The sequence below is a fragment of the Poecilia latipinna genome, unplaced genomic scaffold (assembly GCF_001443285.1).
Source record: "Poecilia latipinna isolate Pla-1442-1.1 unplaced genomic scaffold, P_latipinna-1.0 Scaffold3081, whole genome shotgun sequence".
Lineage (NCBI taxonomy): Eukaryota > Metazoa > Chordata > Actinopteri > Cyprinodontiformes > Poeciliidae > Poecilia > Poecilia latipinna.
Window position 1 is genome coordinate 26,878 of NW_015115697.1, and position 15,267 is coordinate 42,144.

The window sequence follows — 15,267 nt, forward strand, 5'->3', positions numbered from 1 at the left end:
TCAGAGAAATGCAAAACAATCTACGTATACTTTTATCTTATCAAGTTGTGTGTCACTCACTAGACTGATAACAGTACACAGACAACCATCTGCTCTTTAAATAAATCATGTCCAACTTATCAGATGGCTGGCTTTGGCACAGTTAGCAGCGCCGTAGCTTTGCATCAGGATACCGGCCTGCAGTCATTTAGCGTGGAATTTGCATGTGTGGCTTTCTACCACAGTGTAATAGTCATGTAAACCATGACTATTAGGGTAATTAGTCTCCCTAATTTGACCTTTAGAGAATGTGTGTGCATGGTTGCTTGTCCTGTGTCTGTCGGTGTTGCCCTGTGATGGACAGATGAATGACCTGTCCAGAGCATATCTTGCCTCTCGCCCAATAACCCAGATAGGCACCATCTCCCTCACAAACCTGCAAAGACGACTGGGAGCAGACAACGGATGGATGAAAGCAAGGAGTAATCTTACTCCCAGTCTAGTGAACAAAACATTCAATAACATTCAATAAATATCATAGCCCAAAGAAGTAAAACCCAAGAATTCAAGTTAAATTAAGATGATACTTTATTGTCAATATGTCTAAAACTTGTTTTGCCTTGTTGCTCCAACACGACAATACATTACAGAAACTTGACACAGCTTGAACATATGCAAAGTGAAAAGGTAAAATGTAAAAACAATTCCTCCTGATTTATCAGAAGATAAACATGAATAAGAACAGACTAAAGACTGGAAGTAACAGTAAAATGTTAACAGATTTAAGAAAGGACACAACTTTGGTGTAAATTCTTGACAACATGGCTGACACGATCGTACCACTTAAGATCAGAGGTCATGATGGTCCCTAGACACAATGAACCATTTACTCCAACACTGACCAGTGGGTGCATTATATTTTTGCTTTTCGACAACTGTCTCCTTGGTTTTATATATTCTGAGACTCGAGTTGTTTTATGTGTAGAAGGAGACTTCTGCTATGTGCAGTTGTTTGATTATTACTACATCATACGCCCTACAGTGGTGGTGTCCAAAAATGTAACTATCTTGACTGAGTCATGATGCAACATGCAGTCATTGGTGTAGAAACAGCACGAGAGAAAAGACCACTTGTGATTTGTAAAAGAAAAAAATGGAGAATCTATTTGCAAATGTATAACATGACACACATCCTCAGGAGTTTGCCACACAGCTTCATTGGGACAATGTTAAATGCAAAGCTAAAATCGATAAATAGCATCAGTGTATATGTTGCTTTCCCTTTGAAGCATGGAGGGACGATGCGAGTACCCGGGAGAGCAGACCTGACACATCAGCATCAGGTGCCAACAAAAAGCATCGAATAAAGTAGAAGGTAGGTGGTAACAAGTTTCTTTGATAATGATAGAAGTTAAACCAAATAGTCTGTGTCGCGGCCTTCTAAGTTCCAAAAGCAAAGATTTACAGGAAAAGACCTTGAACGCACTTCCGACTTGATTGTTTGAAAAAAAAAAATTGATATTTTCTTGCAAAAATATAGACAGAACAATAATTTATATATAAAAAAAACTCTTACAAGACACATGGAAATGAAAGTTAACTTGATCTGATGTTTCAAGTACAAAAAGTGGTGTTAAAAAAATTTTTCCAAAAACATCCCGTCATCACACCGGACACAGGGTGTCCTTAATCACTTAAAGTAGAAGGAATAAAAGTTACCAAAATAATATAAACTATTTTTAATAAAATTAATTACAAATTTTGTTTCTAAACTAACTGAAGTATATTCTGTCTAAAGAAAAACTAAATTGACAGAACTTACAATTTACAAAAATTCAGCATGAATAGGGACAACATGGTGTACTCATCAAGGAAATGTTAGGCTGAAGTGAAACACTCATAAAACACCTGAGAAAACATTCAAACACACATCTTAGAATGTGTTGCAAAAGATATGCAAAAAAAAGTACAGTCAAACACCCAACCACTCTCCAACAACCTAAGTGTCAGTCAGTAGTAACCTAATGAGTCACTTGCAAATTACGTCACAATTACAAAGGCCAGTTCCCTGTTTAATTTAATGTTTAAACAAAATTCTAGTACAACAAAATATTCAGTAAATATAGATTTTTTTAAAAGTCTAACACTAAATTATGGAAAGATTGTTTTAGTCTTATTCCCACATAATTTAAGACTTTGTTTGGCTCACTAACAAGCCTAATTGCTAACTGGAACTGGATATGGTGATAGTTGCAATATCTTTTTCGTACAAGACCAGAGATGTTCTAAAAATGATGTACACTTTTAAGACTGAAACCCGAGGATAAGAAAACTGAAGACTGCTGAGCAGAAGTCTTGATATACTTGGTTTTAAATTAAAGTTTTGTAGGCTTTTGTCCTGATCCTTTGAGGCCTATCACCGTCAGTTTTGCTAGACAATGCATCTTCTTAGAGGTTACCGATAATGTAATAACAAGGCAAGTTTTCACTCTCAAATATCTAAAAACTTAAAATCTTGTAAAGAGCTCTTAACACTGGAACTGAAAGATATCTTAAATATCCAAAAGACGCAAAATAACCAAAGCACAATTAAAATAAAAATAACACACAACAAAATGAAACACATAATGATGTCTGTGTTGTTCTTAAGACATTTCTATAAATAAGTAAGTTCATAAGGTTAAGTAAATAATTCTAAAAATATTTCGGTGTAATTAAGAATGATTGCAAGTTGTTTAAACAATTCATGCTTTATATAAGTTTGCATGAAAAAAATAAAAAATGCATTATCGATAAATTCTACTTCCGGTTCCGGTTACGTACTTCCGGTATTCCGTTTTTTGCTTCGAAGACAGGTTCACATGCAAGAGGCAGCATGGAAATGTTATCAGATGCCATCCACTCTGAATTGTCATGCAGGAACGCCGCAAGTTGTATTATATGGAAGATTATACTGTTTAGTCGCATATTATTGTTGATTTTCCTGTAATGTTACTTTAGTGAACTTGAACCACTAAATTTGGGTATATATGTCTCTCCATGTTGAGATGGAGCATATTTTTTGTCACTTCAGTTTTCACCACATGTTCATGAAGACCATTAAACAAGCTGCAACTAAACTCCAGGGTCTTCATTTGTGGTTTAACTTGGTGTCACCAACAGCTACGTTGAAAACACTACAATGTCTCCAGAAAAAAAATACCCTGCAAATTTTATCTGGAGATAAAATTCCTATTCTAATTTCATGGGAATAAAAATGATCAAGTTCTCTTGCAATTTAGCTTGAAATTATCGGACTAACTTAAAATGACCTAGTCCTTGCCACATTTTAGTTGTTGTGGTTTTCTTGTTCATTTAACAGTGCCTCTGAGCTCTCATTGGCATTTGACTGGTAGCTTAAGGTCTTTTGAAAACTATTGGAAGAGAGCAGAGAGGAAAGGGAAACAGACCTGTCGTTGCTCAGTAAGCTAGGGGTTTTGTTTGGTCTTACAGCAGTCATTTCATACGTTTTCATAGTGGACGTGTCCTGTCCTGTGGACGCGTTGTAGCTGGGTGGCTGGGTTACTGGCTCTCTGCCATCTAGTGAGGTTCTGGAGTTATCTGTGGACTGCTCTTTCTGTGAGGTACCACTGTGTCTGTATTCATTACTGTCCGTCTTTTCCTTCTCTTGAACAGCTTCTTTCATATTTCCATTTCTTGACAGACATAAGTGAAGTCCTCTCCCTGTGCAATTACAGAAAGGAAATATCCGTTAGCACTTGCTTCACTCGTGACTTTTCAAATATTTCATTGCCAAGAAAATGTTTTTATGTGCAACTTATTTTATTAGTGTTAAAATCATTTCCATACCGTTTGGAATATTTTTTTTAAAAATCTTTCACAGCAAACTTCAATGTGTGCTTTTAGGATTTTAAGTTGTTGACCAATACAAAGTGGTGCATTGTTCTACTTTCAAGTTGAAGGAAAATGACACATAATTTTCAAAATTATTACAAATGAATTTAGACACAGTACCAGGCTGATTTACACTATCCCATTGTATCCCTTAAATATAGTATATGTATTGTTCTATTATTGAACCTACACCTCACTCTTCATTTTTTAGCTTTCTTGTTTTTTAAGGTTTTATTGGCTCTAGTGGCCTTTATTTGATAGTAAATTGACAAGAAGGTGGGTAATGAGAGAAGGGGAAAGACAAGTGGCAAAGGTCACCAGGCTGGGAATCGAGCCTGCCCTCAAGGACTAAGGCCTCCATATGTGTGTTGTGCTTAACCCCCGCGCCACCACAGCACACCCCTATTTTTTAAGCTTTAACAAATTTCCTTGCAGGATTGACTTGTGTTTGGCAAGATGTTGCCACAATCTTGTTTCACATGGTAACATTGTGTTTAAGTGTATTGTTCATATCCTGCCCCTTACAGAGCATTAAAATGTCAGCCGAAAAATTCACTTTGACAGGAGCGCCACCCTCCATGTATTTGTGGTGCTCTCTCCATTGCTTGTATCTCAGGGAAAAATGCAAATGTAGGTCAGGTGTTTCTGATGTTTATTTGCAAAATGTTTTTTTTTTATATTTTCCTTCTACCATTGTATGTATTTTTCCCAAAGTTGTGTAGCAATGTTCAGGTCATGTTAGTGCTGCACATCTCCTATTTTAAAATGTCCTTCAGCTTATTGCAAGTACAATGTTCTGCACAATTACTTCTATTAGTTATGACATTTTCTGTAGGATGTTTCATTGTGTTTTGTGACTTTTTTTAAAGTAAGGATTTATCTGAAGCCAAAGAAAATGACATACAACTAAAGTAATTTAGAAAAAAATGTTTCTTTCTTCACTTGGCTGCAGTGAGCGTACTTACCCCAGGATTTTTTGTCTATCAGGAAAACAATTCCACATATTATTAACCCCATCACGAAGGAAGTGATGATTCCTGTGATGGTTGAAGTGTTTGAGCAAGACCTCATGCAGTCATCTGAAATGTTAATAGAAAAAACTTTATACGTTATGATGCAAAGCATATCAGAAAAGTTGTTTTTTTTTTCTTTTGGAACATGTGTAGATGGAGAAATGCAAAGTGAATACTACTTAACTTAGTTACTCTTTGTTCTGGCTAATTTTTCACCAAACATAGTTTTTGTGTTAACATGGTGTATTTTGGTCGTGATGTTCAGTTAAAGGTGATAGATCATGTTTTTTCACTACGAAATAAACTCAAACTTGCATTAAAAACTATCAATCACTTATGCAGTGCAAGAAAACATAAAGCAGAAGCTCTTAAAGTACAACCATGAAAGAATGTTTGTTTCATTTCAGATCAGTGTAATCTGATATACCTGGAATGTAAATTTCTGTCTTCTTGGTCTGATTGAGCTTTCTCTGATGGACTCTGCAGGTCACTCTGTGGTAAAAAAAAAGACAAAGTGTCAGTTTTACTTTTATTTCAAAATTTGAAATAAAAGAAAGAACTTGTCATTTGAGCACAATGTTTTAATATCTAACATAAGACATCGGCTGGTTCTACCGTACAAACATATACAAGAGAAAATTATTTTGTTGCTTTAGTGCCAGAGTAACTGGAGTGTCGCCCCGCATGGAAAACAAGTGTAGTGGTGTGTTCTCCTTCACTATTTGTTGCTCACGAAACCCCTAATTATCACATGAATAAATGAAAAGACAGTATGTGGAGGCACAAAAAGTTTGCCACTTACTGCCTACTTTTACTGACTTTATTTCAAACACACATAAACCTATAATTACCTGTTGATGGGAGTCTGAACAACTGCTCTCCTGGTAACAGTAAAACATTCAGTAGAGTTTGGACCTCTTGTGGGTTTTTCTGCTGTAATCTCATTTCCTTCATCATCATGAAACGTTATGTCAGGTTCTGGGAACCAGCACTCTGCCTTACACTCCAGGGTCACTCCTCCACCAGCAGAGGAGGGAACAACTGTGAGCTTTGGCTCAGGCATGGCACCTGGAATGAGATTCAACCAACCCTTATAGGACTCTTGATAAAGATTCAATGTCTGATGAAGCACAAAACATAATCCTACCATGAAGCCAAACATAAGACCAAGACTCACCCACTTTAAGGATGATAACTGCGTGAACCTGCCACTGCTTCTCCCTGCGGGTCCTGCAGTGGTACCTGCCTCCATCAGACACCCTCAGGTTGTAAATGATCTGAGAAATGTTGCCGTCCTTCAGTTTGTTCAAAAGAAGGTTTGTCCTGTAGTGGAAGGCCGGATTCTTCATCCCAAACGTCTCGCAGCCATCCCGGTACAGTAAGGTGATGTTTTCCTTTAAGCCCTCCTTGGACCACTCCACTGTGGGGAATTCACCATCGACAGTGATGCGACAGGGCAGGACGACGGTTTCAGTCACATGGGCTGTTATTGTCTGTGGGACAATATCTGCTGAGGCTGAACCTGCTGGGGAGAATAGCAATAAAAAAAACTATGAAAAGAGAAATCCAATGCTGGTTTTTGTTGTTGTTGTTGTTGTTGTTATTGTGAAATTAACACAACTGCACTGCTGCCAACAAAGTTTAAGGCATTAATCTCTCATCTAAGGTTCATTTAAACTGCCAACTGAATGGTTTAGAAAGTTTAGCCATGTGTTATCATGGCCTAGTCAAACTCCTGGCAAAAACAAACTGGCAATGAATATAGCATAAGTGGAGAACAAATGCTAAGAGCCAATCCGACCAGAGCACCTTCTTCTATGCGATTTGCTGCTCTGCACTGATTTTGGCAAACAGTACATCGCCTTGGAGTTTACATAGAGTAACAAACATTTACAGTACGATCCATTCAGGAAAGTGATTCTTAAATCAGAAAGTTTGGAAAGGTTCTGTTCTATTGACACTTTTGAACAGTAATGTAGTTAAGGTGATGGGTTATAGGTTTAAATCAGCTTTTAATTCAAACCCAAAAGTAGCTGATTTGCATTTATAAAAGGTAATAACTGCTAAAATTGCATGAGCTTTCTTGTGAAATGCATCAGATAGATTTTAGCAACTAGATTTTGGAAACATGCAAAACACTCAATTAGTTCCTCTATACAAGAGCAAATTTGCTTTAGTCTTAAGAAAACAGTCAGGGCTTGCCAGAAAATGAGCAGCTTTTTTTATTTTTATTTTATTGTTTTTACTTTTAGGTAAAAACAGACAAATCTATTTCGAGCCCAGTAAAGACTTAAAGTCATAGCGTTTAACAATCGACGTGTCTTGAACACCTCAACAAGTTTAACTTCTTCGACGCCACAATTTGCTGCAAATAACCCACTTCCTGTTTGCGTTGCATCACCGTCAGGACTTGTTTTCTTTTTTTTTTATAACTTGTCGCGCAGTGATAAGCTGAAGTGAACCCTAATGCCTAAGTAAAAATAAAAGACCCGCACTATACGTAAATGAACAATATATTGTAGCCAAATGTGCTTGATTAAAAAAAAGGAAAATGTCAGTACCTGATGACAGTAGTAACCCAAACAGGAACAGGACGCAGCCTGGGTTTGTGACCCAGACGCGGATCGACGATCTGCATGTGAATGTCATATCCGAAAACACACCAACTTCATTCACGGAACTTTCACTGAATCCTCTCTGCCCCGATCCGAAAACTTTGTCTGGCCGTTTCTCTGTTAATCGGTGCCCGGTAGCTAAAGTGCTCGTGCTCTCCTCCTTCTTGTTTGTAACCTCCGTCTACGTCCTCACGCGATGATAGACGGAACGTTCTTATAGACGTCAACCTGACATCCTGAAATCTGATAAGTGGGGCGTGTCAAGGGGCTTGTCACAGGGGAACAGAATTTCGCGCAGAACGATCACAGGTGTTGTGACTATTAGCGCTACCTCGTCAGATCTGGCGAGTTACTCATTACTCATGTTGTAAAAAAAGAAAAAGGAAACTCACTGCCATTCAGCTTCTGTCTCAATCACACAGTTTACAAATAAAGTTTGCTGTGACATTCGACTTACTCTACCTTTTTTCTGACCATAAAACGTCAATAATATTTAATAGACTATTAAAAAGAAATTAGCATTTGACAACGGATTGTGTTGAGGACAGTGTGAATTTCATTTATTACATTATCATTATTAATGTTATTATTTTTAATTTACTAATTTGGTTTGTTTTGTTGTTGTTGTTGTTTTTACTATACATTTTGGCAGTTTCACTTCAAAAATGGCAAAAGATACATTAAAACTACACTATGTTTATATATATTTATAAATAGCTATAAGTGAGGGAGAAAATCCAGCAAAGAAAAGTCTAATTCCATGAGCTTAAATACTGAAGAGTGTGATTGTAGAGAAGATGTAGCAGCTTAGCAGGGTGCAGCTGGAAGTTTAGACAAAATAATAATCTTTTAAAAGGGCCGTAAATGAAGCATGCAAGTGTTTGCAGTTCTGGTGTGTCATGATCCTTTGTTATGGTTGTCAGGACTCTGGCTGCAAGTGTTTTGTTAGACTAACTCTGGCAGGTTAAAACAGTACAACACGGAAACACATTGTGTTTAACTGCTTATCTGACAACAGCATTTATGACATGACTCATGCTGTGTTTGCTCTGAATGGATGTTCTTTGCATATGCAAGACATTCAAGATGTTCAAACTGGTTAGTGATCCAAACAAAAAGGAAGGACACACAGAAGTTTAGAAACTGACTTCCAATGCATAGAGTGAGATTTAAATTCATGATAAAGTCCTAAATCAAGCTGCAACCTTTACCGTTCAAAGATGATGAATGTCTACTGTGATTTCAAAACAGCCAAAATGTTATTTTTATTTTTAGGCTTATTGAAACATTAAGATGTTTATAAGAACAATGGTTTATTTATATATGTATATATATATATATATTATGGGGAAAACAAAGCATATTAGTGAATATAATGAAAAGAAAAATATTATATTTTCTCACAAATAAAAAACCTTTCTGTTAATATTTTATGCATTTAAAAAAAATATTTGTTGTTTTTTGTCATCCTAACCAAAGTCCAAGGAGCCATAATATTAATAACTGTCAGGTAATCAATACATGACAATTATTAATGCACATGTACACAAATAGAAGCGAAGGGGATGTGGAAACATTACATCAAGTGTTTTATGATCAGGGATGTTTACACTGTTCAGAGTCNCACTCACTAGACTGATAACAGTACACAGACAACCATTTGCTCTTTAAATAAATCATGTCCAACTTATCAGATGGCTGGCTTTGGCACAGTTAGCAGCGCCATAGCTTTGCATCGGGATACCAGCCTGCGGTCATTTAGGGGGTTTTTTGTCTCTCTAATTTGACCCTTAGAGAATGTGTGTGCATGGTTGCTTGTCCTGTGTCTGTCGGTGTTGCCCTGTGATGGACAGATGAATGACCTGTCCAGAGCATATCTTGCCTCTCGTCCAATAACCCATATAGGCACCATCTCCCTCACAAACCTGCAAAGACAACTGGGAGCAGACAACAGATGGATGAAAGCAAGGAGTAATCTTACTCCCAGTCTCGTGAACAAAACATTCAATAAATACCAGCCAGGTGCACATAGACTTAAACGCCCAGAGAAGTAAAACCCAACAATTCAAGTTAAATCAAAACAATACTTTATTGTCAATACATCTAAAACTTGTTTTGTTGCTCCAACATAGTAATAGATTACAGTAACGTGACACAGTTAGAACATATATGAGACTAACTAAAAAAATAAAAAGGTAAGAGGTAAAAACAATTCCTCATGATCAGAAGATACACAAGAACACATAGATCAAGGAATAGAAGTAACAGTAAAATGTTGAAGTAACTCTTAAAAAGTTGTGTCCTTTGTAAAAAAGTATACACAACTTTGGTGTACCTTCTTGACAATATGGTTGACACAATCGTACCAGAGGTCATTTAAGATCAGAGGTCATGATGGATGATCCCTAGACTCATAAAACTGTTTACTATCCTGACTGAGTCATGATGCGACATGTAGTCATTGGTATAAAAGGAGCATGAGAGAAGAGACCACTTGTGTTTTGTAACATAAAAAGTCAAGGATCTATTTGCAAATAGATGACATGACACCCAACCTCAGGAGTTTGGCACACAGCTTCATTGGGACGATGTTGAAAGCAAAGCTAAAAATCAATAAATAGCACCAGTGTATATGTAGCTTTCCCTTTGAAATACTGAGGGATGTTATGAGTGCCTGGGAAGGCAGCACCATTTACAGACCCGTTTACCCTCGATGCCAAATAACGTAGTGCGTAGGTAGCTGGCAACAAGTTTCTTCCATAATGACAGAAGTTAAAGCAAATGGTCTGTACTCATTCAAGAAACATTAAGATGAATTGAATCAATCCTATATGAAATACCTGACAAAAAATTTCTACCATAATTCCTAGCTTGTTTTAGGCATAATGGTTTTTCTCCCAACTTGCTGACTGAAACTGGACCTTGCCATGAGTGCCGTAGTCTCCATGGGCCTCATGTACAAAGCGTGCATAAGCACAAAAAATTTGCCGCGCCATATTTTACGCACAAAGACGGCATGTACAAAATGAACCTTGTCAGGCGTGAAAATGTGCGGCAGCCACACAAACTTTTTCTGTAAATAATATCAAACTACAAAATGTCAAAACTCACCTAAATACACAGAAATCTGACTACACTCAGTGTAGTCAAGAAGCATCAAACTCAATGTTTTTTTCATGATTTTAATATTTCATTGTTTAAACGTAAACGACAAGACTGAACCACATTTATCCTCAGACAACAGCATGGTACGCACACAAAATAAAGAAAATAAAAATAGAAGGTTGTAAAAACCTCACTCAAATGTAAACAATACATTTCCTCAGTTTTTGTCTCATAAAGATGCAACGCATCGGTCTGGTAATTTCATTTTCACTGGAAAAAAAAAGGTGGGCGTTTGGAACAGCAGATTAACTCCAAATAGTTCAGGTTTGATTATTTTTAAGGTGATTAAGGTGTGCATATATAAATGCACACCTTAATCACACATATAAATAGCTGTGCAAAGGTGAAGCCGCGTAATTGTGGATCCCTTTGGCTCTGATGGAGAACATCCCCCAATGGAAGGATTCAGAGGAAGCGTTTGATCAGAGATCATATTGATCTGCCGGGAAATGTTAATGACGGTTTATTAGCGTCCAGATTGTCCAGACTGATCATCCTGGAGCTCTGAGCAAAACTTAAAGAAGGAGCCGTGTGGTACCGGTACCGGTCCAGCTGCAGTCATCCTTCAGTGGAGCCATCAGCTTTGTGAATGCGTCTTTATGGACAGAAGGCATTTCTTTTCTGTAAATGTACAACTTATGCGCATGATTCTATTATTTAGAATAAACGTCCACATTCCCCACTCAAAGGACTCTCCGACTCTCTGTCTGGCCGGCTGAAAGCACTACTGTTCTAACAGGCATTTGCACCATCTCTTTATTTATTTATTTATTTTGTGTGAGGCGACCTTATGTGCTCTGAAAGCACATTTTAAATAAAATATATAGTTGTTATTATTATCATTATAAATACTGTTACTGCTACAAACAAGGATGTTGCCATGGTTATTGCTTCACGTGGTGGCAGACTTCCAGGTATTTATACTAATTTACATATGTATTTGTGGGTGGCTACAGGGCCGACCAGCAGCTGCGCTCTATTTCCCGCAAATTAGGATTTATAAAGGAAAGGCCCGCAGCCACGTGCGCATGACTTTATACGTCTGGATTTTTTTTGTGCGCCACACTTTTCTAAATTTGTCTGTTTTGGTATGAAAACTGCGCACTCTTCTATACATGAGGCCCCAGAGATGTTCTAAGAAGGATGTGCACTTTTCAGACTGGAACCTGACTATTAGAAAACTGGAGAGGAATCCCTGAACACAAGTCTCTGAATCCTTAGTTTTCGATTACACCTTTGTAGTCTTGTGTCCTGTCCTTTCTAGCCCTGTCACGATAAATTTTGCTAGAAAATACATTTTCCCAGAAGTTATTGCGATAAACTTTAACGTTGTTGTTTTGAGACCATTTTTGTGTACCGTATAAAGAATGGCATAACAATGCAAGTTTGTGACAGGTTTAGTCTTTTTCCACATTTTAGTCCTTGTGGCTTTCTGGTTTATCCAACAGTGACTCTTTTATCACTTGGCTGGAGTGAGCATACTTACCGCAAGATTTTTTGTCTACCAGGAAAACAATTGCACATATTATTAACCCTGTCAATAAGAAAGTGATGATTCCTGTAATGGCTGGAATGTTTCCGCAAGACCTCATCCAGTCATCTGAAATGTTAATAGAAAAAACTTTGTATATTATGATGCAAAACATATCAGAAAAGTTGTTTTTCTTTTGGAACATGTGTAAAAGGAGAAATGCAAAGTAAATACTACTACTTAGTTATTACTCTTTGTTCTGGCTAATTTTCACCAAATTTAGTTTTTATGTTAATATGGTGTAAACATGGCCGTGATGTTCAGTTAAACGCATGTTTTTACACTATGCAATAAACTCAAACTGGCATTAAAAATGATCAATCATTTATGCAGTGCAAAAACCTAAAGCAGAAGCTCTTAAAGTACAACCATGAAAGAATGTTTTGGGTGTTTCATTTCAGATCAGTGTAATCCGATATACCTGGAATGTAAATTTCTGTCTTCTTGGTCTGATTGAGCTTTCTCTCATGGACTCTGCAGGTCACTCTGTGGTTAAAAAAAAAAAAAGACAAAGTGTCAATTTTACTTTTATTTCAACATTTGAAAAAAAGAAAGAATATGTAATTTAAGCACAATGTTTTAATATCTGATGTAAGACATTTCCCCCATATACAAGGGGAAATTATTTTGTTGCTTTAGTGCCAGAGTAACTGGAGTGTCGCCTTGCATGGAAAACAAGTGTAGTAGTGTGTTCTCCTTCCCTATTAGTTGCTCACGAAACCCCTAATTATCACATGAATAAATGAAAAGACAGTATGTGGAGGCACAAAAGGTTTGCCATTTACTGGCTACTTTTACTGACTTTATCTCAAACACATAAACCTATAATTACCTGTTGATGGGAGTCTGAACAACTGCTCTCCTGGTAACAGTAAAACATTCAGTAGAGTTTGGACCTCTTGTGGGTTTTTCTGCTGTAATCTCGTTCCCTTCATCATCATGAAACGTTATGTCAGGTTCTGGGAACCAGCACTCTGCCTTACACTCCAGGGTCACTCCTCCACCAGGAGAGGAGGGAACAACTGTGAGCTTTGGCTCAGGCATGGCACCTGGAATGAGATTCAACCAACCCTTATAGGACTTTTGATAAGTACAAAGCATAATCCTACCACGAAGTCAAACATAAGACCAAGACTCACCCACGTTAAGGATGATAATCGCGTGAACCTGCCACTGCCTCTCCCTGAAGGTCCTGCAGTGGTACCTGCCTCCATCAGACACCCTCAGGTTGTAAATGATCTCAGAAATGTTGCCGTCCTTCAGTTTGTTCAAAAGAAGGTTTGTCCTGTAGTGGAAGCCCGGATTCTTCATCCCAAACGTCTCGCAGCCATCCCGGTACAGTAAGGTGATGTTTTCCTTTAAGCCCTCCTTGGACCACTCCACTGTGGGGAATTCACCATCGACAGTGATGCGACAGGGCAGGACGACGGTTTCAGTCACAAAGGCTGTCATTGTCTGTGGGACAATATCTGCTGAGGCTGAACCTGCTGGGGAGAATAGCAATAAAAAAAACTATGAAAAGAGAAATCCAATGCTGGTTTTTTTGTTGTTGTTTTTTGTTGTTGTTATTATTATTGTGAAATTAACACAACTGCACTGCTGCCAACAAAGTTTAAGGTATTAATCTCTCATCTGAGGTTCATTTAAACTGCCAACTGACTGGTTTAGAAAGTTTAGCCATGTGTTATCATGGCCTAGTCAAACTCCTGGCAAAAACAAACTGCCAATGAATATAGCATAAGTGGAGAACAATTGTTAAAAGCCAATCCGACCAGAGCACACTTCTATGTGATTTGCCGCTCTGCACTGATTTTGACAAACAGTATGTTGCTGTGGAGTTTACATAGAGTAACAAATATTTACAGTACGATCCGTTCAGGAAAGTGATTCTTAAATCAGAAAGTTTGGAAAGGTTCTGTTCTATTGACACTTTTGAACAGTAATGTATAGGTGATGGGTTATAGGTTTAAATCAGCTTTTAATTCAAACCCAAAAGTAGCTGATTTACATTTACAAATGTAATAACTGCTAAAATTGCATGAGTTTTCTTGTGAAATGCATCAGATAGATTTTAGTAACTAGATTTTGGAAACATGCAAAACACTCAATTAGTTCCTCTATACAAGAGCAAATTTGCTTTAGTCTTAAGAAAACAGTCAGGGCTTGCCAAAAAATGAACAGCTTTTTTTTATATTTTTTTTATTGTTTTTACTTTTAGGTAAAAACAGACAAATCTATTTCGAGCCCAGTAAAGATTTAAAGTCATAACGTTTAACAATCGACGTGTCTTGAACACCTCAACAAGTTTAACTTCTTCGACGCCACAATTTGCTGCAAATAACCCACTTCCTGTTAGCGTTGCGATGTATCACCGTCAGAACTTGTTTTTTATAACTTGTCGCGCAGTGATAAGCTGAAGTGAACCCTAATGCCTAAGTAAAAAAAAAAAAAAAAAGACCCGCACTATACGTAAATGAACAATATATTGCAGCCAAATGCGCTTGATAAAAAAAAAAGGAAAATGTCAGTACCTGATGACAGAAGCCCAAACAGGAACAGGACGCAGCCTGGGTTTGTGACCCAGACGCGGATCGACGATCTGCATGTGAATGTCATATCCGAAAACACATCAACTTCATTCACGGAACTTTCACTAAATCCTCTCTGCCCCGATCCGAAAACTTTGTCTGGCCGTTTCTCTGTTAATCGGTGCCCGGTAGCTAAAGTGCTCGTGCTCTCCTCCTTCTTGTTTGTAACCTCCGTCTACGTCCTCACGCGATGATAGACGGAACGTTCTTATAGACGTCAACCTGACATCCTGAAATCTGATAAGTGGGGCGTGTCAAGGGGCTTGTCACAGGGGAACAGAATTTCGCGCAGAACGATCACAGGTGTTGTGACTATTAGCGCTACCTCGTCAGATCTGGCGAGTTACTCATTACTCATGTTGTAAAAAAAGAAAAAGGAAACTCACTGCCATTCAGCTTCTGTCTCAATCACACAGTTTACAAATAAAGTTTGCTGTGACATTCGACTTACTCTACCTTTTTTCTGACCATAAAACGTCAAT

The 15,267-nt window shown here is 37.7% G+C and overlaps 1 protein-coding gene across 6 annotated transcripts; it reads right to left on the reverse strand.

The window, feature by feature from the left end:
• Positions 1-543: 543 nt before the first annotated feature.
• Positions 544-15,026, reverse strand: LOC106940074 (putative selection and upkeep of intraepithelial T-cells protein 1 homolog). 6 transcript variants are annotated; one of them, XM_015022704.1, is made up of 7 exons: positions 7,456-7,750; positions 6,948-6,949; positions 6,064-6,411; positions 5,738-5,954; positions 5,314-5,378; positions 4,839-4,952; positions 544-3,702 (listed from the first exon to the last, which is right to left on the reverse strand). In XM_015022704.1, the coding sequence occupies exons 1-7, from the start codon at positions 7,533-7,535 to the stop codon at positions 3,308-3,310; spliced, it is 1,221 nt and encodes a 406-aa protein (XP_014878190.1). In that variant the 5' UTR covers positions 7,536-7,750; the 3' UTR covers positions 544-3,307. The 6 variants fall into 6 exon arrangements, with proteins under 6 accessions (XP_014878190.1, XP_014878192.1, XP_014878191.1 ...); XM_015022706.1 differs by lacking the exons at positions 6,064-6,411; positions 6,948-6,949; positions 7,456-7,750 and adding exons at positions 13,337-13,681; positions 14,729-15,026; XM_015022705.1 differs by lacking the exons at positions 6,948-6,949; positions 7,456-7,750 and adding an exon at positions 14,729-15,024 and having other exon boundaries at positions 6,064-6,408.
• Between the last annotated feature and the right edge of the window lie 241 nt (positions 15,027-15,267).